A 25,855-nucleotide genomic window follows, 5' to 3' on the forward strand; every position below is an offset into this window, starting at 1 on the left:
TACACTTTACACTTCATTCCACTTTGCAGCCAAAGGCATTAAACCCCTGAATTGAAGCCATTAAATATTTATTTGCCCTGTTTTACAATATAATAACAATTAAAGAGGACATTGAGTCTTTCCATTGTAAATACATAATATTTTATAGATAATAAGCATGACAACATTATATCTAGGATTCTAATACAGGATGTTTTATTTTTTTCTGCTTGTCATGCATGTTGGTGAATGTTTGCTTTCCCTGGCCATATAAACCACAGGAAGAGTGGGAGCAAAAAGGTGGGACAGCAGCGGTAAACCTCATGACATCACGAGCTCCACTGCCATTGGCTGTTTCCAGAGGGAACAGGGTTTAAAAAGCCAACCAGCAGCCATCTCTCACCAGCATCAAAACATAGCAAGATCTCAACTGCTAAACGGACCTCAGTCTATCCTCCAACTTAAGTCAAAGAACTTCAGATTTCTCAAAGAAAGAGAAAGAGGTAAGTCACAACTCTCATTAATTAGTATGTATGTTTTAAAATGTTGATGTTAAAAAACAATTGGTTTTAAGTATGCAGATGTTGGAAGAAGCTTCGAGTAACTAATGCATTGTATTTACTTTATTGCAGTTTTTATCATTTTAATTTAAATTTTTAGGAGTAGTATTGATTTGAGATCATGTAGCTACAGCCAATTTTAACCTTTAATTATGACAAATAATTCATACATCAAATGCAGTTCTTGTAGAGTAAGCATCAAAGTTCTGAAAATGCAGTCAATGTAAGTACAAGACTGATGTTATGAAGGCTTTTAATGATTCTGACCACAGTTTATTATAGGCAGAGATGATTAACATGAACTTGACAGACGGAAGAGGAAGTTGCGGCTATGGCACATAAAGGCCTTACTAATTTGTCAACTGACTCATTTATTCCAGCGACATAACCACTAAATTAAAGTTGCATACAAAAGAATAATAATACTGGCTGACTGACAGATGCCACCATTACTTCTGCAGGCAGCCCCAACAAAACATTTCCACACTTGTTGTGTTTTGCGCTGCACTTCACATTTCCTTTGACGCCACAAATTTTAGGCCTTGGCTTGCGAACAGTGAAGATTCTAATGAGAAACTAAGTCTGGAGCCAGAGGCGTGCTATTTCTCGGGATTGTGGCTGCTATATAGTCTACATATAACCTCTGGAATTATACACCAGAGGAGTTCATTATAGCTATAGCTAAACACGCACTACCTCAACTTATACTTTATGCAATTGCAGCTGAAAACAAACGAGATGTTTCATGGTGAGGACCGGCAGGAAGTCTTTTGGCATTTGCCAACATGTTTCAGAGCGCCCTCAAAAGGCATGCTTCCTTCCGAGTCTGTAAATGCGTTAATTCCAAAAATACAGACTAGAGGCATTTTATAGTTAGAACATTAAAGTAGAAGAGCACAGGCAATCCTCTCTGTAAAACTTTTCTTGTAACTGGTGTAGGCTGCATCAGCCTTACATTTATAAGGTCAAAACTGATGCTCTCTATAACTGTGTTGTTTTTCTTCTTTTTTTTTAGAATACTTTACACAAAAATGAAGACTGTCATCATTTTAATGCTCCTCATCGCCACAGTTTTCTGTCTACCTGTAAGTTCACTGTCATTTTAATGGGCTTTAAAGTTGTACACTCCCATTTTTTTTACTTCTTGTACACTCACATTTTCATTTATTTCTCAGGTGAAGCGCTCGGCTAGCAGTTCAGAGAGCTCCGAAGAACTTGTGGCTGCTCAACGGGCAAGTATCTTGTTTAATGTGGACAGAATGGACACTGCTTTGAAATTAATACTGCGCAGAAAACAATATTGTGATTTTAACAAAACATCTGTCTTATACAGCCACCTCCTATTATACGAAAAGCTGCTGCTGTTATGTTCAAGGCAGAAACTACAGAGGTAAAACACGTCCACTAGCCTGTATTTCATCGATAATTGAACAGTTCACCCCATACATGAAAGTTCTGTCAGTATTTATTCACCCTTTCTTTCGTTTGTGGAGAAAAAAATATGTGTTTAAAAAAAAAAAGAAATTAAGGACCAGTGCTGTTAAGCTGCAAAATGCCACAAAACGCTAGAAAAAAGTCAGTGTATTTGAAGTGCCCCAATAGATTTGTATGAGGAACAAACATAGGAGTTATTATTTAATAAAAATCATTACATATGCCCAAATTCACTTTGCTGTGAATTAGATTTTATGATAGTAGCTGCAAATTGTCTAAATCATTTGTTCGTGAATCTGGCTATTTTTTTTTTTTTTTTTTTTTTTACTGTTCTCAAGTTGAACCACCTTTGAAAATAATTTTATGGTGCTTTTCAATTTCATTGCATGGAAACAAACACATATTTAAATTGTTTTCCTTTTAGCATTACACTGAAAAAAGGAAGTTGCACAGGTTTGGGTAAATGCAAGGGTGAATAAATGATAGATGAACTCTAGTAAACTGGATGAACTTTTCCTTTAATCTCAAAGTACTGATATAAACTTGCACCTATGAGCTAATTAAATTCAAGGACGTGGTAAATGGCATGTAAATGAGAAATACAGTGAGTATTGTTATATTTATGCCAAGACATTTGATTGTGTTTCAGACCACGCCAGCAGAATCCAATGAAAGCACAGACAGTGCAGATGACAGTGAGGTAAATGAAAACTCATCTTCTAACCACATCACACGTCACTGCACTCCCACTATAGCCAATAAAATACAACAAGCTCTAAAAATACCCTTCTGCTGGTCTAGACGCACTGTAAGTGATCATTCTGCGAATCTCAATACTGTTTCTTTCATTTTCAGGATGCAGATGAGGAATCTGAAACAGATGGAAATGAAAAGGAGAATGTGAGTCACTCTGATCATACTAAAATACTTATGTTTTCTGTCATGTAGAACCATTGCACACAACTGCCAAACAATGGACTAAACCAGTAGTTTTGAACTGGTTGTGGTTCAAAACCCAGAATTGATCACGGGTACCAAGTGCTGGATTCCAGTAGTAAAGCATGTTTGCTAGCAACACCAAAAGTTATGGTTACGAGTTCCACAGAAAGCAAGAACTCTGACTTAAATTAAAATAAAATTAAATTAAAAATATGATTGGATCTAAGCATCTGCCATATGCATTCATGTAAAATACAAAAGCAAACAAAGTACCAAAACTATTTATCATACAGCAGTAAACAAAATTTTACTAAAAATAAAAGTAAAAGTGAAAGTACTGTGGCCGTTATAAGGAATAGGAGGTTTCTCCTAAAATGTATTTCTTTTAAGATCCTAATTATTGCATGGTTACATTTAATGATGTGCATTTGCCATATTCCATGCTGTTTTGGGTCTTAACTCATCTGTTGACACTGTATTCAAAGGTGCTGTATGTGTTTTTGACTCTATTAAAGCATAAAAATACCATATATGTTTGCAGGTATTTAAGAAACATGCTAAGTTAACATACTTGTTTATCTGAAAAACAATGCTACAGTCAGTTGTTCTCCTTTGAAAATGTGCCTTCCAGGCCGGAACGTCAGTCTCTGTTTTGGTTTGTGAAACCCGCCCACTGCCAGTTTACCCAATTGTAGTTCGGCACCCCTGGTTGCCAGTTGGAGATAAAAAAAGCATATTTAATTTCATTCATTACCATATGTGCCTGTTCCTGTTGGTGTCATCAATCTGGCAACCTGCGTGTGTCAAGTCTGAGGAGGAGGGGCCGAGTGAACAAAACCCCCCTCCAATGTTTTTAAGCTGGACTGCAAGACCTAGTTCAAACACTCAGTGTCAATCCTACATACAGAAGCTTTAACACAAGAAGTTTCCATTACCAAACAATTAGCCTGTCAAAACTGAGTGCAAAACTGCTGTAGGATGAGAAACAGTCTCAGTGCTATTTGATGTTTAACAAACAATTAGAAGAAAAAGGATTTTGGACCAGTGAAATTTCATTGTGTTACCCAGCTTGACGCCGCAGCAACTGTGACCACCATGCCAATTAAATCGACAAATATTGTGTGAATCTTGAATTTTGAATATTATCCATTTAGGACACTGACTCCAGTGAGAGTGAATCTGGAGAATCTGCGACCACCGTTGTCCCCTCCACAGTGGAACCGTCGCTGGTCCCCATCATCAACACAGGCCGGGGAGACAGCATGGGCTATCCCAGCGACTACAAAAAAACCATCATCTACGTGGACGCTAACGATTTGGAAAAAATACCTTCCCCATACAAGTCCTACAGCAGTGACAAGTTGGGCGGCTTGACATTCGTGAGCAAGAAGTCCTCTGCCTATGATGACCAGAGCATCAATGATGTGGAGAAAGAGATTAAACTGTTCAAGGTACATACATAGGTTACTTTTAAGTCTGTAAAGTTTGACGATTAATAGAAAAGAATAGGAAAACATACATGTACAAATGTTAAGAACACTTACCGTACAAGAATACTGTGGCAGAACATGTTATCAAATGGTACTTATTTAATGGGGCTGAGTGGTCGGTTGTGATCAAGAAACTTTGTTTCAGTACCGTGCAAGAAGTTCAGCTGTTTATGTTAACATGTTTCATTTCAGGGAATAATCAAAAGCAACCACCTGAACAGTCCTCTCTCTCTCTCTCTCTCTCTCTCTCTCCTCTGTCTTATAGTGTAAGGAATGTGTGAATCAATTATTAAATCGATTAATCTTAAATGGTTCACTGCCATACTGTATGTAGAATTAGCATTGGGAAGTCCGATTTGTTCTAGTAATGTTGGAAATCTCAATGTTTCCTCAATGTTCTAGGGAATAGACTGATCCTAAACTTGGCTCTTTGCTATATAATATTGGAAAATCTGATTCATTCCAGCGAATCGAGTCACTTAAGATTCCACGGTTTTATGCGATATTCCAAACTATTTCCAAAGTTTAACTTTGGATGGAAACATAGCTAGTGTATCTGAGATCTTCTTTTTGTTTCTCAGGCTCTGCAGGTGCATGATACTCCTCTGGAGGAGGACGACACCAGCACCCCAGAGATGGAGAACATGGAGCCAAACGACCGCCAGGCTGCTCTGGGAACCCACGAGATCATTCCCACCGGAAACCAGGATGCTAGAGCAGAGACAGACAGCGAGGGGGCAAGTGCTGGCGACACACCCAGCAACAGCGAGAGCGCCAGTGCCAGCCAGGAGCAAAATGAAGAGGAGTCAGACAGCAGCCCGGGCAGCGAGGAGACCACAGCCACACCTGGAGCTGCAGACAGCGAGGAGAGCACAGAGAGCCAGGAGAGCGAGGAGAGTGAGGAGACCACCCAGACCACCGACGCCACTGTTATCACAGCAAAGTAAACACACCCGAGCACAAACCCTCAACGGGCTGTCGACAGAAACGAATGCAAATGTATCAATTGCATGGTGCTTGGTGACTCACTCCACCTGACGTTAGTGTGAGTTAGACGAACAGCAGAACACAAAGATACGGTTCATACAAGTCCTTGAACTGCTGCCGAACCTGTTTGAGATGCAGTTTCATCTCAACAATCTCTTCCTGTTCATTGCACAATTATTTACGAACTTAATGTAAATGTAATTTTGTACTGCTTTATGTATGTAATGACTGATCATTTATGAATAAATTTTGACCTATATCAGTTGATGCAGTAAACCATTCACATTATCAGTTTGTCTCCTGGAAAAGTGCTGTTTCTTACAACGAAATAAATCTATGAGCTAAAATCTAGGGCTGTAGTACTCGAGTCCGGTCTTGGACTCGAGTCCGGACTCGAGACATTTTTCTGTCGTCTCGGACTTGTCTCGGACTCGTTGAATTTGCACTCGGACTTGTCTCGGACTTGGCCATTGGACTCGCCAAGTCTTCTAGTTGGTCTCGACCGAGTCCAGCAAAAAAATAAAATAAAAAATTTCTCCTTCAAAACAAAACCACATTTGCATGATGTCGCGACTGAAAACGTGTGGAAAACGCTAGGCGCGCCGCTCTCCTTATTTCCAAAGCACTCTGTAATCTGCGCTCGCGCTCCAGTGTCGTCTGCTGTTGCTGGGCAACCATGACCCGCTCTCCATGATGACGCAGAAGTTTCAGCAAATAATAAATGGAATTCCAGCACTTAAAATCACTTGCAGTAGCTCTGCTAATAGATTCATTTACAAAATGGCTATCCTTGTACAGCTATGATCATCTGTTTCTCCATCTTGCCTTAGCTTTCAGTATTGTTCCGGGAAAGGGATGTGCATGACCAGTGGTGCACTTACTGCGACCTGAAAAGTTTAGATGTTTCTAATTTAATTTCTACCTGTTAGATTGTGTTTTATTTACGTCTACACCTAGATAGCCTTTTTTTTTTTTATCAATAAACGCGTATTAATGTATAGCCTTATGCAACAATTACATATGTAAATTTTAAAAACTTTATAATTATGACATTACATATTTACATTTTCATGTAACAGCCAGTATTTGTATCTGTAACAATCACAAAATTTTTCCTATCTGCATTCGGATACAACATCATACAGTTACTTGATAAGACTGTTATGACTTTTTATACATTTTTTCGTAGTTATCACTGAACAAGTATGTCGTGTTAAACTGAAATAATTATTAATTTATAAAATAATATTTATCATGCAAGCAGAGAGATGTCATGACAAACGTTTAGTGATCATTTGAACACGACTGAATCCATTAAATGCACACATTCTCATTACGCAGAACACTTTGAGCGAGTCTTAATGTTAATGAACTTTACTAAACAGATGTGTGTGTTCCGCGCAAACCAGCAAAAGGTAAATATGCAAACATGTAGGACAAGTAGACACTGTATCCGTATCGAAACTGATTAGGCCTATTAGCCTGCTCTTGAGAGAGAACTGATTTGGTTTTTGAGAGACTGAGACGCGCAGCGCGGCTGTTTGATTAGTGAGCGCGCTGTGCTTATTCCATTCATTCGTATCATGGTAGCCTAAGCTTTCAATATTTGCCTTTTAAATATATACAAATAATATAACGTGTAGCTATGATGTATTATTATAGGTAAAATTACTCTTGCAACGCTCTGATTTCTGAGAGATGCACAGAGAGGCGACAACAACGTGTTTGATTTGCGCTCTTTCCACTCATAAAGTTTACATTCATTCACTTCTGGCGCTGATGCCCTGGCTCACCTGTTATCTAGCAAACACCAGACTGTGTCAGCTTCAGCCGAGTATTCAGGCAGAATTATTCCTTGAGCGTTATTCGTTTTTTAAGCCATTATCCGTGCCATTCCGAATAAAGTATTCGGCTTCAGGCACAACCCTAATTATTACATTACATATTTTATTTTTACATGCAACATAGATAAGGTCATATAGTAACAGCTCCACGCAATATTGTAATTCTAAAATTCACGTCGTACTTGCAAACACTTTGTATGCATTATGGTTAATGCATGCTGGAGTAGTCGATTGTTTCCGACAGTGATCGACTAGTCTATGCAAGCACAAGCACAGTATGACAAAAATTTCGCTGTATTTATGTGCGCATGCCCAGTAGAGCCAAACGTATCCATTCTAGCCTTGCTGCATGCATTTGTCATATCCCGAGCTTTGCGTGTGTCTGTGCTCTGTGCCAATTAGGCATAGTCATATACATTTTTGACCACAGATATAATGTCAACAAAAAATAAAGTACATAAAAATTATTTGACCTTACAGTTCCAAACTTTGTTTGTTTATCCAAGTTTAGCTCCCAGGGTTGGACTGGGGGTAAAACCAGTACTCATTAGCAAGGCCCCAAAGGAAGAGAGGGCCCTTGAAAAATATGAATCTGAAATATATATTTTTTACCTGGATATTTTCATGGGTGGGGGCCATGGGGGCCCATAAGGACTGCCTATGCATAGGGCCCAGGATCTTGTTTAACGCCCCTGTTAGCTTTAACCCTAATTATACACACTTGAACCTAATCAAGCTCTTACTAGACACATTAATCTTCCAGGTGTTTTAAGGCCAGTTGGAGCTAAACTTTTCAGGACATTGGCCCTCCAGGATGTAGTTTGGAGACCCCTGTCCTACAGAGTTTTTACTTTGCACATGCTTTTTGATCATTATAAATAATAATGTAAATGTATTTTCTTAGAATATGAGATATGCTGTCTCTCGCATCACAAACATTATCAGTAGTTAAGTATGTGGTCTTGAAGTGGACCCTTTTTTCTCTCATTTGGACTCGGTCTTGGACTTGGACTCGAAACTTTTGGACTTGGACTTGACTTGGACTCTAACCTCTTTGGACTCGGTCTTGACTCGGTCTCGACTAGTCCTGGACTTGGACTTGACTTGGACTCGACAAAGCTGGACTTGACTACAGCTCTACTAAAATCCTCATAGATTTATGCTATAGAAATGCCTTGATGAAAAATAAATAAATAATACCAACAAAACAATTCTTACCCTGGCTAAACTGGTTTGCTAGGCTAAGTTCCCTTGGTATGTTGAGTGATTTTTAGAGGGGTTTTGGCTACTTTTCAGATGATCGCATTGGGAGGTCAGATTAAACCAGCTAAGACCAGCAAACCCGCATACGTTTTTTTTCACCAACCCAGCCATATTATCAAGATCCAGCACAATATCTAAAGGCCTCCATATTGGCTAAGATGGTATTTCTGCAGTAACTATGACAGACTAACAGAAACAGGGAGTGCTGATTTATTGAAATAATTAATTACATATGATTAATTTTGTGATTTCAGATTCCAGCATTCAATTCTGTATGTTCTTGTCTAAAACAACAGTTATTGGGGGGAAAGTGTTTGTGTGTGTGTGTGTGTGTGTGTAATATAATCATCAACACTTTAGCGTCTACACCTGTAAGAAACGTTATGATCTAGAACACTCTAAACCACATATAAACTGTAACCACTTTTGTCAAATTTAACTTTGATGTAATATATTAATTATTATTGAAATTCCTTTCAACTAGTTAGAGCAATACGAGTGTCTAAATCACAAGACTTACCTTTAGATATATCAAAACCCTTTTGATTTCTGAAAGTGAACCTTCTTTTGCCAGTGTCTTGATGTGCAGGCTCCAGACAAATATTTGTCAAACTTTGAAGTTTGGAGGAGTCTAGTGCTCTGTAATTAGCCTAATGTGGGTGTGTAGATAGTCTGGGCCATTTTTTATGAATATAAACACTATACTAAATAAAATGTTTAATTCTTTACCACAAATGACATTGGTGTTGACAAAGTAACAGCATGGTGCACATTAGTTCTGCTTCACTAATCTGTTGCTCTTCGCGGCGTACAATTTGTTTAATTAAGTCTGGTAATCACAGAGCTATCAAACCAAACCAAACTACTGTGTTCCTCCACCGTCTGGTAATGGTTTGCAGACACTTTTCATATATAATTAAACTAACAACAAAAATAGACATTTCGATTAGAGTATGATGTAAAATCAAGCAGTCTACTTGCTACTAAAAACCAACCAAACAAACAAGCAAAAATGGTAAGAAACAAAGTCCAATACTGGCAAAACTGTTTATTCTTCCTTTAAAAGCCATTTCACATTTTTTCAATTTCAAAGATTTCACATTTTAATTATTAATATTAATAGTTAATTAGTAGAGTTATATTTTCAGCTCATACTGTTCATGCAGATCATACTAAACTAATCTATTGTGATGTAAATTGTTGAGACAAAACTTTTCATAGGATGGTCTTACTTTTTTATCAACATTCAGTTGAGTGGTTTACCTCATATTTAAATCTAAGACATCAGTGTGTTAAAATTGAGGATACAAAATCATTGTCTATGAGAAATAAAATGGGGTTACCACAAGGCTCAATCTTAGGCCCCTTGCTTTTTAGTTTGTTTATAAATTATGCTGATAACACAGTAATTTATACATTGGCTAAGTCATCTGCCAAGGTTGCTGCAGTTTTAAATAAACAAATGGAAAGGATATCTATATGGTTCCAGGAAAATCATCTTACTCTGAATGTTAACAAAACTGTCTTTATGTGATTTTCTAATAGAAAGCAAAAAGAAAAAGGAATAATTCGAGTAAATAATTAAGAAACAGAGGAGGTAGATGAGCTTAATTTTTTAGGTACTGTTTTAGACTCACAACTTAAATTTGATAAAAAAGCTATCAAAAATGGTAAGGAGTAACCTAAACTGTTTTAGACTTATTAGAAAATATATCTCAAATGAGGAAGCTCATCTTTTTACGCATACAATAATCTTGTCCCGCATCTCATACTGTATAACAGTTTGGACTCAAACAAGTGACTCCTTAATCAAAAAAATTTAAATGTTGTATAATCATGCTCTAAAAATAATGGATAAATCGATGGCATCATTGCAACGTCTTAATCAAATGTAATATGTTAAGTTTCACAAATTTTAAAAAGCTGTCATATATATTAAATTTATTTTTAAATGTTTGCATAATAAGGTACCATCATCTGTTCTATGTAAATTGATAAAGAGACCGGATGATACAAGTAGAATTATTAGGAGCTCGGCAGGTGGGAATTGTAGGATACATTTTTGTAGAACTACACAAGGGCAAAGAGCCTTTTCTTTTGAGGTCTCCAAACTCTGGAACCTGTTGCCAAATGAGTTTAAGGCAATACTTGAAATAAAGTCCTTTACATTGAAGGTAAAGCGGTGGTTTGAAATAAACCAGAATTGCACACATATTTAAATGTAAGAATTTTTGTGTAAAGTGTAATGTAATGTAAAGTTTTAGTTTTTTTCTTATATGTATAATTCAGGGAGGTATTTGAATGTCTGTAAGGGAAATATTGTGGTAGTTTTATTCTATGAGTAGTAGTATTATTCTTTGTTTCTATTTAACTTTTTTTTTTTTTTTTGAAAAGCCTTTCTAGAGACCTGAGATGCAAATTTGCTTATGCTATACTCTCTATGTGCAATACATATTTTCCAGTTTTGACTGGGATAATGCTTCTTTTGTACCGTCCCTATACAAATAAACTTATATTAAAAAAAGTAATTAAAACTAATGCTATAATTAATGATAATAATAATAATAATAATAATAATAATAATATGAATTCATTTGGTTACTGAAAAAGTTGCAAAATATACTGAACTCTCATATTAGACCAAGTAGTACCAAGACTTTTAGACCAAGTACTACCAATAATGAATCCCACTAGAAAACGAGGGCTTATTTCTTCTTTCATTATACTGAAAGATTTGAAATCATAAAATTTTTATGACAATTGCACTTGAAAGATTTTTATTCTGAATGAACATTTAAAACCATAATGGGGACATGCAATTTAAAAGTAATTTTACATCACATTTACATCAAGTTACATCATTCAGTATCAAGACCTTCATTATCAGTACATAAATATGACTTTATACTGTAAAATACAGTACACCATTCAACTTTTGTTTGTTTTGCAAGAAAAGATGATTAAATAGTATTACTGCAAGGTATTATATTGACATTATCATTATCACCCCTTCTTACAGTTGTCAGATCCACAGTAACACAGTGTGTGATGTCTTGTGTTGCGGTAGCTGATGTTGTGCTTGACACAACTCTGATAACTTCTTCCGAAGATTCAGATTCACTTGATTTAGACTCATTGGATTCAGAACTCTCATCGGACTGTGAATCCTTCCTGTCTTCCCTGCTTGAATCATTTTCCTCTGAACTGAAACTAGATCGCACAGAGTCCGATGAATCAAATCTTCTGCGCAAATCAAACTGAGGATTTAAACATTTGATCATTTAATTTAATAATAATACGCTGTATGTTATTAACAGTAACACTTTATTTAAAACAAACAAATAAACCATATTACTTGATACTTACCGCTTTTGAAAAGACTGATGCAACAAACAGCATCAGAAGCATTGCATGTAATGTCTTCATCCTGAAAAAATAAATTTTATATATTATATATAGTGTTTGCTACAGATTTAAAATAGTTTTAATAAGTTCTGCTTGCTTGTATTCATTGTTTATTCAGTTTTTACCAGTAAAGATACATTTAAAAGCCATAAACATAACATAACATAACATAACATAACATAACATAACATAACATAACATAAAAAAGAGATTACCTTGTGTAGATGTTCGTGTCCAGTTGCTGGAATGTCACAGTCTGTATTTATTCTGGCATCAGTGATACAGTTTCTTAAATACTGGATGGATGTGAGTAAACCAGGGCTTGGTCCAGTAAATTCCCATGATCATGACATGACAAGTAATCATTAGTGCAACTTCCAGGTCTCTACCAAACCTTTCACAATGCCTTGCAAAATCATAACAAGCTTGTAAATCACACAACACAACTGCCTCACTGCATTGTTTAGAAAAACCACACACACTGCTATTTGTTTAGTTTGGTAACAGTGAAAGGCTCAGAATTTAAACATAATCTGTATAAACATATGTACAGCATTTACTATACAGAATTGTCAGATCCACAAATGTGAAAGTATGGCCTGTGACTGTATTTTTAAATTTTGGACACACTCCAGTGCTCTAACAACAGCTTGAGAGAACTCAGTGGACCACAGGTTTTATACTTTAAAGTATGACGCATGCTCACAACTGAAATGCAATATAAAATCAGATGTAAATAAGCCAATTAATGGTTAACACGTCGGTCAATGACACATAAGAGTGTCCCTGATCAAGAAAAGGAAAAAACTCTATGTTCAGATATCCTGTTTTTGATGTCGCGTAACAGCTCATATGCCCAGAGCAAACAAGTTTAGCTGCTCAGACAGATATTTCACCAAACCCAAAGACGTCAGTGATGACTGAGGATGTGAAACAGTCAGAATTGTAATTTTCCAAATGGATCATCTGATAATCTGACATCATCCTATATACCAGCCTCTACATGAATGGCAGAAGTTATGAATGCATAACAATGAACTATAAGCTCCATTTAAAATAAGTTATATAAAAACAAAATTCATGCTTACATACTGTAAGTATAAAAATATGCATATTTTTTGTCCACTCATTATATATTTTACATGCAACATCATTTGGCAAATAAAATGGTGAATTTTCTAAATGCACATAGTACAGTACATATGCTATGTACTACAGAAGCTAACTATGACAGATTAAATTCACATTCAGTAGTTGTTGAGCTAATGTTAGCATCTCTATTCTTTACTTTAACAACAATATATTAATGGTTAGATGCTGCATTGTCATCTGTGAGTTATGTAAATTACTCTGATACCAGTGAGTTTTAGAGAGCAGTCTACGCAATAATTCTTAACACTGATAACACGGGGAAAACATACCCGTTCTGCTTGAAACAGGGAAGCTGCAGAAGCCCCATCCTTCCCTAAGGAGGTCTCGGGGACAAATACATATATAGCATCTGTCTAGGAGTATATAGAGAAATTTGAGGTGATTAAAACCCTCTTCAGAAGGCAGAAGTCGGCCGGGGAAACACAGGCTCTAGGGCAATACCGTGGACTATACACATACAGTATGAGTAACGCTTAGGTCTCAATATGGAACCCACCCTTCCATGGTTCTCACGGATACATGAAAGCCTGGCACCGGATGTTCCGCCACGTCCAGCTGCTTAGGGTGATGGAGGATCTCAACAGGGTCTACAGTACGGACACTCTGGAGCAGTTTAAGCAAGCCGACACTAACCAGGGCCTCTCAGTGCCACTGCCCTTTCGAGGTGAGAACACGAAGGCTATATAACCTAGCGAACGTGTTAGTGGTCGCCCAGCCTGCAGCTCTACAAATATCTGTCAGCGAGGTGCCACGAGCCAGCGCCCAAGAGGATGCAACACTTTTAGTTGAGTGAGCTCGCAACCTGAACGGGCAGGGCACACCCTGAGCCTGATAAGCCAGGGCTATGGCATCCACAATCCAGTGGGCAATCCTCTGCTTAGAGATGGCACTCCCCTTCTGCCAGCCTCTGTAACAGACAAAGAGCTGGTCTGAGGTCCTGAAGCTTTGTGTCCGATCTACGTTGCACCTTAATGCTCGGACGGGACAGAGCAAAGCCAGGGCTGGGTCTGCCTCTTCCAGAGGCAGCGCTTGCAGGTTCACCACTTGGTCTTTGAAGGGTGTTGTGGGAACATTGGACACGTAGCCAGGGGCCTCAGAATTACCTGGGAGTCAGCCGGCCCAAACTCTAGGCACAAATCGTCGACCAAAAATGCACGCAGGTCCCCTACCCTCTTGATGGAGACCAGTGCAAGCAGGAGCAGAGTTGTCAATGTAAGAAACTTCAGCTCAACTGAATGCAAAGCCTTGAATGAGCCCTGGTATAGTGACTCAAGCACTGTCGCGAGGAGCACTAGTTCGGGGAACCAGGTCCGAGTGGGCCAATACAGCGGCACTAGACAGACTTGCTCCTCATCGTCCCAGACTTTGGGCATTGTCTGTGCGAGAACGCTCACTGGGGGAAACGCATACTTGCGTAGGCCCCGCGGCCAGCTGTGTGCCAGTGCATCTGTACAGAGAGTAGTCTCCAAAATCGTCTCCAAATCAGTTAGACCATCAGGGGATGGAGTCGCCATTCTCCCGGGAGCATTGCTTGAGACAGCACATGGTCGAGCACATGCTTGCCTCGTAAGAGACATTTTATATGGTTCAAGGCAAGGTGCACTGCTAACAACTCTAGGCAATTGATGTGCCACTGCAGCTGCGGGCCCATCCAAACCCTTGAGACTGCATGCCCGTCGTACGTGGCCCCCCAGCTGGTGGTGGAGGAGGAATCCGTGTAAACCACAGCATGCCTGGAGATCTTCTCCAGGGGCACCCCTGCCCGGAGAAACGCAAGATCTGACCACAGGGTGATTATGTTTACTGCCAGGTTAGACGGGGGGCCTGGACAAGCGGGGCAACTCGCCCATGTCCAGCTCCACGGCGCTGCTTTGCTGGAGGCTGCTGAGGATGCGGCATGGGAGCGGGGGCAGATGCAGGGTGCCGCCCTCGGAGACGATCAGGTTTGGGCACTGTGGCCGGTGGATGGGAGGAGGCAGCAGGTGCCTGCTAGGGCAGGTTGTGTTGTATTGCCTCAGTCTGCTTCCGGGCAGCCGAGAACTGCTGGGCAAAGCTCTCGACCGCATCGCCGAAGAGGCTGGTCTGTGACACGGGCATTGAGGAACAGGACCTTGTCAGTGTCTCATGTCTGCCAGACACAGCCAGAGATGGCACTCTTTATTATGCTCTCTTAGTGCTGAGGCGCACAGGGGAGATGGCCGCTTGCAACACGACAGGGGGTAGTGCTGCCTGAAGTGTGCAACCCACTTGACACTGGAACAACCGCTGCTGAAACGCCTTCTTGCCAACACAGGAAGCTTCCCAGAGCGTGCTGACATCGCAGTTTGCCGTAGACACAGTTGAGGTTAGCAGAACGATACTGTCGCTCGGCTTCGAAGCGAAAAGCTGTTATGCATTGCACCTGCTGCCTTCTTATACTCACGCTGTGATCAGTGGCAGCTGGATGCAATAATTGCATGCCAATGTGCATTGGCTAGTTTATTTTACACTCGAAGTAGATTGGTCTATCGAGGTGATATCCCATTTTGCGTCGTTCACCGAATGCACAGATGGTTTCCATAAAAGAATGCCCTGTTCATTTGTGAAGGCCACAGCCATGGCCTCACAACCTCACAAGAGCGGTAACCTCATGTACTCAATTTATGCTGTTTTTCTTTAGGATTAGTTTGTATACATTTTTCATTCACATTTGTTGCAAACATTTATTTAGTTACAAATTACTCACAGGACACAAAGGTCATTTCACATACATTGTATTTTATTTAGTTGACCATACAGAAGTATAGTTTCGGGAGCGCTCACCATTAGTTACTTTTGGATTGTCATTTTGTCTGTGTAATTATTTGTTTCTGAGCTTACCTGTGTTGGATTTCACACCCGGGAGAGATCCAGGAAGTTGGCTGGCTTAAAGGGGTAGCATTTGGAGCAGGAGCAGTTTATAGGGGAGGCCTAATTGGACTCTACCATTGTTTGTTATGTCCTGGGGGGATAGCTCATTCTTTGCTTAGATATTCTGGGGTTTGGATTTATATTATATTGAGTACTTTTGTTGAATTAAGATTAATCAAATGTTTATTCCTTTTGGAATAAGTTTTATGTAGATTTTGCTGTTATTTGTACCTTGTGTAGAAGTGTTGTTGTTAGTCTTCCCCTGTGTGTTAAAATTGGTCTGATCAGCCAATATATAAGTCCCCGTTGTTTCTTTGTAAGAAGTCAGTTGTATTTTTTGTTTATAGCTTTAGTTAATGTTTGTTTATTTGACTTTTGTTTTTGGGCCCAAATCTTTATTTTCATTTTGTTGTCATGATTTTTGGGTAATAAAAATCCTTATTTTTGAACTTCCCTTGCGACTCCTCTTGCTTAACTGCATGGTCCCTGACATCATTAAACGGCATCTTAAAGGGTGCTCGTCTGCCATTTTTTGCCAAAACCTACATGACCCTCTGAAATAGCTTTTATATACATATTAATGGTGGGGAAAGCCTTCCCTTTATCTACAAAATGTTAGAGAAAGCATAAAATGTCCCTCTTTGAGCTTTGAAATAGGACAAAATAACTAGGCCTACATAATCTTATGTGTGAATGTACTGTTCAAAATTACTTATAAAACAGCTGCTCCTGGTAACAGGGATAGGTAGTATGTTTGCTTAACATAGCTTCAAACATGACTATTTATGAGACTAATATCATGCTTTGATCCAAAATCAGTATATATCATCAGTCATGTTGCTTCGTTGCTTCGAGAGTTTGGCAGAAAACATTATTTATTAAAATCTTTACTGTGATAAAAGTTATTTCAGTTAGTGTTACATTGCAATTGGGTGTTTATTGTCTTCCATGTTTCATCAGTCAATGCATTTCTATCTGCAATGTTATTCAGCTGTAGTGATATCTGATGCATTTGTCCATATAAGGGATTTCCTGGGTCTCACTTGTGAAACAGACATTAAAGTACATGTATGTTAGGGTTAGGGTTATGCTCCATAATCGTCTCATTTTGGATAAAAATAGAAGTACTTTGTAACATAGTAACTTGAGTAGTTTTTTAGCTAACTACTTTTTTCCTCTTACTTGAGTCATATTATTTTTCAGTACTTTTACTTGTACTCAAGTAAATTATTGAACTCAATTTCTTAGTAGTACTCTTTCCACCACTACCAGTCAAAATTTATCTGACATAAAAAGCTTTTGTATACACATAACATTCAAAAGCTTGGAGTCAGTATTTTTTTATAATGTTACAAAAAAAAAAAAATTCAGATCAATTCTGTTCTTCTGAACTTTCTATTCATTAAAGAAACACGAGGCAGTAACCGAGTGGGCCACTGAAGACTATACCCAACCCCAACTCTCCCATACCTTGGATCTCAAAAATGGAATACCCCTTGGTAAGGAGCTTGCTCTTAAAGCGACTAGACTTCCTGTTTGTTGCTTCCGTGTGCTTTGAGTTTGTGCTCTGTCAAGTTAATTCAAATTTTTTTAATCTTAAACTCAATTTTATACACCACCATTCTCATATCTATTACGTGTGAATATATCATATTCTACCATAAAAACAATCTGAGGGTTCCTTGTTATCACTAGTTTAATTTTGATTTCTTGTGTCACCTTTTAGCTCAAAGCATCGTCAGCTTGGTTGCTGCTTACCTTGTGTTCATCGCTAGTACTCTATTCACACACTTTACCATTGTTTTACTCACTGTTACTTGCTTAAATGGTGGATATGTGTCTGAGTGCAGGGGAGGACACGGTCGAGCTGCATTCAGTGTTTCTGCGCAGATACCCGCAATCCTGAAGGGCGACGAGAGTATTGGGGCAATCATGCTTCACACGGGGTTAATGAAACCACACTGCAGCAGACGGTGACACTGAAGAGGAACTTCAGGAGCCTGATTAAGGATGGTGTGCAGCACATCGCCCGTGACGACGATCATCATGTCAGGACTGCTTCCCACGTATCGACGAGGACACGAAATGTTGGCTATTGTCATGGTGTCAAGAACAGAAACAGCTCTTTGTCAATAATTAGAACCTTTTCTGGGAGTGTCCTAGGCCTTTTTGCGCTGATGGCATGCACCCCAGCAGAGTCGGAGCAGAACTCCTGTTGGACAACTCCTGTTTGCTTTTGACCTACCTGCTTCAATGAAAGAAGTACTTGCACTGTCCAATCTATTAACAAAATATAAATTTAATGCAGGATTTAGAAAAGATCTGATCATAATTAAACAGAAAAATGTAAATTAAATGAAAAAAAAAACATTAGATCACTCACACCCAAAGCAGTTACTGTAAATTAAATGATTACAGATAATAGTTTGGATATACTCTGCTTGACTGAAACCTGGCTAAAACCAAATGATTATTTTGGTCTAAATGAGTCTACTTAACCAAACTAGGATACATTGCTGTCGCACAGTGGTTTCGAACCTTAGTCTCTCACACCAAAGGCATGTGTCTTATCGACTGGGCCTACACCACTAAAAGTCTATCCCAATTCCATTTCCCATAATCCCGTTCTTAGGGCTAATCACAACCAGGTGTTCCCCATTACCACTCCCCTATATAAACTGTGTTTGGGCTCTCAATCATTGCGAAGTCTTGTTTCGCCTGTCTGACATTTCCGAGCATTTTTCCCTGTGTTTGTTCCTTCCGTGTCTGACCTTTGGATTGTTTATACCGACTGTGATTCTCTGCTGCCTGCCCTGATCTCTGCTTGTAATGATTCCGGATATCTCTGACATACCTGACGCCTTTCTGCATAAGTCAAGTAAAGCCACAGATAAACTTCATGAGTCAAATCAAGTCACCGTTGGGCTTCATGAGCAAAGTCAAATCACCACCGACCTTCCAGAGCTTTGTCATGTCTCATCAGCTCTCCCAGAAATTCAACCTGTTTCAGCAGGTCTTCCAGAGCTTCATCGTACCACCACAGATCATCCAGAGCCTCGTCACATCTCAGCTGAACTTCCAGAGCCTCGTCACATCCTGTCTGTTGCACCCAGCAATGTTCTCTCATTCTGTTGTGTTCCTGTCAAGGAGACTGTTACTTCTGTGGAACCTCCAGAGGTACCAGCACCTTCTGCAGAACCTTCGGAGGTGTCAGTTGTAGCCATCAATGAACTCTTGTACTGCTTTGTCGCGGCTAAGGAGGCCGTCTATGAACTCATTGCCTGCCCTATCAGGGCCACAGAGGCCATCCAAGAACTCTCGTCATGTCCTGTCATGGCTATGGAGGCCATCTACCAACTCACTGTCTGTCCCGTCACGGCCACGGAGGCCATCCATGAACTCACCGCCTGCCCTGTCATGGCCACGGAAGCCTTCTACCATATCATCATGGCCACGGAGGCCACCATTAACCTATTTATTCTCTCTGTCTATGTCACGATCATCAGCTGGAGTGCCCATGAACTCCTATAGAGGGCACTTCACTCAGGACTCTGGCACCTTCTATTTCCAATCCCAAACCTTTTCAATTTAATTTAGCAGTCACCCTTCTTGACTCAGTGTAACCATGTGAGAACTATGCCACACAAGACGTACATTTTTTAAATTAATTGAAGTTATTTTGAAATGTTATAGAATGGTGATGTTAATCTTATTAGGGCTCAAGCCCGAAGGGGCGAAGAGCCCTATTGTTCTTCTAAGGATTATTAGGGCTCAAGCCCGAAGGGGCGAAGAGCCCTATTGTTCTTCTAAGGATTATTAGGGCTCAAGCCCGAAGGGGCGAAGAGCCCTATTGTTCTTCTAAGGATTATTAGGGCTCAAGCCCGAAGGGGCGAAGAGCCCTATTGTTCCCCTAAGGATTATTCTTATTATTATTAGGGCTCAAGCCCGAAGGGGCGAAGAGCCCTATTGTTCTTCTAAGGATTATTCTTCTTATTAGGGCTCAAGCCCGAAGGGGCGAAGAGCCCTATTGTTCTTCTAAGGATTATTCTTATTATTATTTTTTTTATTTTTTATTAAACCTTCCGGGGGTTTTTGGGGGCCTTAACATGCTCAAAAACTCTTGAAAATTGGCACACACATTGGAATCTGCGGCCATCAGGACGCCGCAGAGGCTGGGACCCGGGCGTGGCACAGGGGCTCTACAGCGCCCCCTGGAACACAGTCAGAAATCTTGAACCATAGCTCACACACACTTGCATGTATTTATATGAAACTCAGTACACTTATAGATCTCATTGAGCTGAACAACTTTCGCGCTTTATGTCATAGGCTCCGCCCAACAGGAAGTCAGCTATTCAGGGCTGTTTAAAAAAAGCATGCTCTGGAATTTGAAATACTCCTCTGAGGTTTTCAACCCGTTCGCCACGAAACTCGGTGAACATGATCTCAAGACATTGTGGATGAAAAATTGCGAGGGGATTTTTGATATCTCGAACGGTTTGCCCGTGGCGAGGCGTGGAACTTATGGCGAGAATTGAGGAACAGGAAATGTCTAATAACATCCACATACATTTCCTGAATTTGATCAAACTTCATGGGTTTGTTCGTTGTATGATACTGATTGTATATATGTGACTATTAAGAGTCAACGTTATAGCGCCACCAACTGGCAGCAGGAAGTGTGTCATTTTCCAAATGCTTTGAATTCAGCATCTTATTTTTACTCGATTTACTTAAAACTTCATCAGAATAATGACAAAACACGGCCGATGTAAATCTGTTGTGGGGATATTGATATCTGATATAGTGTTGCCATGGCAACGTGTCAAACTTGAATGTTCTGTTATGGTGAGTTTGAGGCAGACAACAAGCTCAGATTTACATGAAACTCAAAACACATATCAGTATTAGTGATAGCTAGACAATGGCAAAAGCTTTTAAAAGGGCGTGAATGAGGCACTCTATAGCGCCACCTTTTGTCAAAAGTGGGGGGGTTAGTTTTAGCTACAGACACCAAACTTGGTACATAAATTGTGCTTATCAAGACGGACAACTTTCTAATTCACAGTCATCAGCTACGATCAACAGGAAGTCAGCTATTTTGATTTGAATGTGGATTTATTTTTACATTTAGCTGTGAATTAATGCATACTGCTCAGAGGAGAGTAACACTATACACACCAAACTTTGTCTACATGATGCCAAAACATTTTAAACAACTTAAATTGTGAATGGGTTTTGGATAGCTTGGATGGTTTTGTCGTGGTGATTTTTTTAAATGACAGTAAAAATGGAATTATTAATTTTCCTTCATTTTTAAATTCCAAACACTTCAAAACCTTTTTTCATACAGAAAAAAAAGTTATTCTGAGTAAGTATGCATAGTTTCATGACTTTACAACACTGTATGATTAAAAGAAAATTAAAAAACTGTCAGACATCTCATCTCACTCTGTCCATCTGTTTGAGTGTGTGTGCTTAGACTTCCATTGTCTCAGAGAAAATGCGCCCCTACAGGTGCAGTTACCGGACTAAAAAAGGGAGGAGACTCTCTTTTGGTTTCACTTTTAAATCGGTTAAAATACAAATAAATACTTGGATTTAATTCACACTGACAAGCTAAACCAACATATATGATTATTATCAGGTCAGGGCTCATTAATAATTGATGTGTGGTCAGTGATAGTGAGAAACATGAGAGATGAATCACCGCTCTGAGCAGGAGCGTGTGGAATGATGAGCTCAGAAAAAAACGAGTTTATTCTTGTTTTATAGCTATTAAAAATAAAGTATTGCAGCGATATCACACAATACACCAATTAGAACACACCAAGAGCTAAATTAAGATGTTTTTGAACTGTTTGTGTGAAAATGAAATATTCGCGGCTGTCTAACTGAAATCATTGCCTCCGATCAGCGCGCACAGTGTCACAAGTTCAAAACAAACGAATTTATTCTTGTTTAAGAGCTTTTTAAAATAAATTATTGCCACAAATGCACACAATACACCCATTATAACACAACACGAGCTAAATACAGGTGTTTGTGACCCGTTTATGTGTGCAAGACTGTTTGAAAGCGCGACTGGCAGAATAACATATATCTCTCGAGCTGCAGGATTCTGCCTTTCGTCGTAAGAACGGACACATCACGGACAAGATTATTTCAAAATACATAATTGCTTGGCTAATATAAACGAAAACAGCCACGTGAACATAAACTGTTGAGAAATAAATCTGAAGTGGATCGGATTTTAATATTAAGTGACCGCATATACCAGCTGCTTCTGTCTTCAATTTTAATCTATATAAAAAATAAAGCTCATTCATCTTGGCTGCTTTTTTAATGTGTGTAAGTATTTATTTATTTATTTATTATTTTGCTCTAACAAGAATTAATCTATATTTAATTAAATCAATTCAATTTTATTTTACATTTGATTTGTCCATTTCTGCATCTAAACGCATAAAAAAAACCTAAAACATGCTCTACTATACTATTGACTATTATATTTTCTTTATCGTCCAATTTATTTGGTGTACACACTTCCATTTTCATAATAAACTTGTTTGTTAGATTATACACAGTTACAGTGGTCTATAATAAATATTAACAGGTTTTATTCAAGCTGTTTAGAATGATTGCAGTAGGCTAATTTTTTTAAATGTAAATCCCCCCTAAAAATTATTGTTATTGTTTTCCAATAAATAAAAAACTTTTGAAAACAATAACTGTTGTACTTTTTTATACATTTTGTATAATTTCATAGTTTATGCATTATAGTTATAAAAACAAATACATTTTGCCACTATAGTAATTTTAGGCCTTATCCTTTTCTGACAGTTTTAGGGATTTTAAAAAATCCTAAAAAACCTTATTTGTGCTGCAAATAATAATTTAAAACTCAAAAAGTAAATAGTCAGTTCATGCTTTATAAAGCCTTGTCCCAATATTAATAGTCAGTAGTACGCAGTTTATAAATACAGCTATAAATAGCTTGTTCTTGGTTTATAAGCACATTTATTAAAAAGGAGAGTAAAGGGTCAGTTATCTTCCTATGAAAAATAAAAGATAAAAATAAACAAACAACCACACAGATTGATACAGAACTCGGAAATTTTATTGTGGATTTATGATAAAATCAGCCTGTAAATGAATTCATACTCCTCCTCATACTGCTCCATACTCCTTTTTCAACATGATGCCAATATACTGACATGTTAAATTGTGAATGGGTTTAGGATAGCTTAAATGGTGTTGCCATAGAGATTTATTAAAGTAACAAAAAAAATGCAATAGTTATTTTACTATATCTTTAACATTTTTCATTCTTACTCTTCATAATTTTTGTTTATATAAATAGAAGTCATCATTTGAAGGAAGCACAGTAAGTTTCATAGCTTTATCATTTTCAAGAGCCAGCATAAAATTAAAACTATCATAACTTATAAATCAAGCTTGCAATTCTTAGTACCAATAATGGCCACCAGATGGAGCTATAGGATTACTTTTAAATAATTATTGTAGAAACAAGTATGATTTAAATCATTTATAGAAATCTTTCAGAGGAAAATAATATGAATTTTATGTATTTTACTGATAAAATGACCCTCACTTAATTAGAATAACAAGCTGAAGTATTGTGAACTGTATATTAAGAATAATTCTTTATAGGCTTTATGGACAGATACGTTTTGAGTGACTCTTGAAGGTTCACCACCACATCCTCTTTTACCACTGTTTAAAGAATTAATCTTACAGGACAGGTGCGAATGAATTTTGGATAGCTTGAATGGTTTTGTTGTGGTGATTTTTTGAAATAATAGTAAAAAAGGAACCAGTAAATGTCTTTTAATTTTTTTAAAGTGCAGCTTCTAAACACTTCAAAAAAATTTACACATGGAAGACCAGTCATTCTGAGGAAATATGCATAGTTTCATGACTATACAACACTATATTGATGATAGAAAATTAAAAAACTATCATATATCTGATGTCACTCTGTCCCTCTCTCACTGTGGGTAATGTGTGTGTGTGTGTGTGTGTGTGTGTGTTAACTGAATTAGGTGTGAAACTATCAGGGAGCATTTAGTCTCCAGCGCCAACATTTTACAGAACTGCCACTTTCCTGGAGTCTCAGAATTACAATTTGTCAGGTTCTGAGAGATCTAAGATTCCAAAAAAAATATTTAATTAGAATATCATGAAGTATTGTGAAATACTATATATTAAGACTTTATATATAGGCTTTATGAACAGATTAGAGTGACTCGTGAAGGACCAGCACCACCTCCTCTTGTCCGATGGTTTAAGGAATATATCTTCCAGAATCCGGGATTAATATATATATATATATATATATATATATATATATATATATATATATATATATATATATATATATATATATATATGGGATATATATATATAAATGTGATTTTAATGTCTAGATGATTCGGATTAACCCTTTAACTGCCGTATCCTTTAAAACCTCACTGCCAGAGGGATATTGTGAATGCATGTGCCCGCTGCGCACAGTTTACCTGATGCCACCGGGGTGGCGATGGCATTGGTGGCTTGAGCCCGCCATCGCTGCTTGCAGCTATATTATTATTATTTTTTTTATTTTTTATTAAACCTTCCGGGGGTTTTTAGGGGCCTTAAAATGCTCAAAAACTCTTGAAAATTGGCACACACATTGGAATCTGCGGCCATCAGGACGCTGCAGAGGCTGGGACCCGGGCGTGGCACAGGGACTCTACAGCGCCCCCTGGAACACCTTCAGAAATCTTGAACCATAGCTCACACACACTTGCATGTATTTATATGAAACTCAGTACACTTATAGATCTCATTAAGCCGAATAACTTTCACACTTTATGTCTTAGGCTCCGCCCAACAGGAAGTCAACTATTCAGGGCTGTTTAAAAAAAGCATGCTCTGGAATTTGAAATACTCCTCTGAGGTTTTCAACCCGTTCGTCACGAAACTCGGTGAACATGATCTCAAGACATTGGGGATGAAAAATTGCGAGGGGATTTTTGATATCTCGAACGGTTTGCCCGTGGCGAGGCATGGGAATTATGGCGAGAAATGAGAAACAGGAAATGCCTAATAACATCCACATACATTGCCTGAGTTTGATCAAACTTCATCGGTTTGTTCGCTGTATGATACCAATCGTATATATGTGACTATTAAGAGTCAACGTTATAGCGCCACCAACTGGCAGCAGGAAGTGTGTCATTTTCAAAATGCTTTGAATTCAGCATCTTATTTTTACTCAATTTGCTTCAAACTTCATCAGAATAATGACAAAACACGGCCGATGAAAATCTGTTGTGGGGATATTGATATCTAATATAGTGTTGCCATGGCAACGTGTCAAACTTGAATATTCTGTTATGGTGAGTTTGAGGCAGATAACAAGCTCAGATTTACATGAAAGTCAAAACACATATCGGTATTATTGATAGCTAGACAATGGAAAAAGCTTTTAAAAGGGCGTGAAGGAGGCACTCTATAGCGCCACCTTTTGTCAAAAGTGGGGGGGTTAGTTTTAGCTACAGACACCAAACTTGGTACATAAATTGTTCTAATCAAGTCAGACAACTTTCTAATTCACAGTCATAAGCTACGATCAACAGGAAGTCGGCTATTTTGATTTGAATGTGTATTTTTGAGATTTTACAGTTGTGAATTAATGCATACTCCTCACAGGGGAAGTACACTATACACACCAAACTTTGTCAACATAAAGAAAAAACATTGAGGAACTTAAATTGCGAACAGATTTTGGTTAGCTTGAACGGTTTTGTCGTGGTGATTTTTTGAAATGACAGTAAAAAGGGAAACATTAATTGTCTTGTATGTTTAAATTGCAGCTTCCAAACACTTCAAAGCATTTTTTTCA

At 38.3% G+C, this 25,855-nt stretch overlaps 1 protein-coding gene and 1 long non-coding RNA gene across 2 annotated transcripts; one reads left to right on the top strand and one right to left on the bottom strand.

Moving 5' to 3' along the window:
- Window positions 1–397: 397 nt before the first annotated feature.
- On the top strand, window positions 398–5,637 carry LOC113109616 (dentin sialophosphoprotein). The gene is made up of 8 exons (XM_026273303.1): window positions 398–482; window positions 1,555–1,624; window positions 1,715–1,771; window positions 1,873–1,929; window positions 2,623–2,673; window positions 2,829–2,873; window positions 4,067–4,363; window positions 4,984–5,637. Exons 2-8 carry the CDS (start codon window positions 1,571–1,573, stop codon window positions 5,347–5,349), a joined length of 927 nt encoding a protein of 308 aa, XP_026129088.1. The 5' UTR covers window positions 398–482; window positions 1,555–1,570; the 3' UTR covers window positions 5,350–5,637.
- A 5,633-nt stretch (window positions 5,638–11,270) lies between these two features.
- On the bottom strand, window positions 11,271–12,189 carry LOC113109623 (uncharacterized). Its single transcript, XR_003292997.1, has 3 exons — window positions 12,117–12,189; window positions 11,863–11,923; window positions 11,271–11,753 (listed from the first exon to the last, which is right to left on the bottom strand). It is a non-coding gene; the product is annotated as an uncharacterized LOC113109623 (long non-coding RNA).
- Between the last annotated feature and the right edge of the window lie 13,666 nt (window positions 12,190–25,855).

Source organism: Carassius auratus, chromosome 10 (assembly GCF_003368295.1).
Source record: "Carassius auratus strain Wakin chromosome 10, ASM336829v1, whole genome shotgun sequence".
NCBI classification, from domain to species: Eukaryota; Metazoa; Chordata; class Actinopteri; order Cypriniformes; family Cyprinidae; genus Carassius; species Carassius auratus.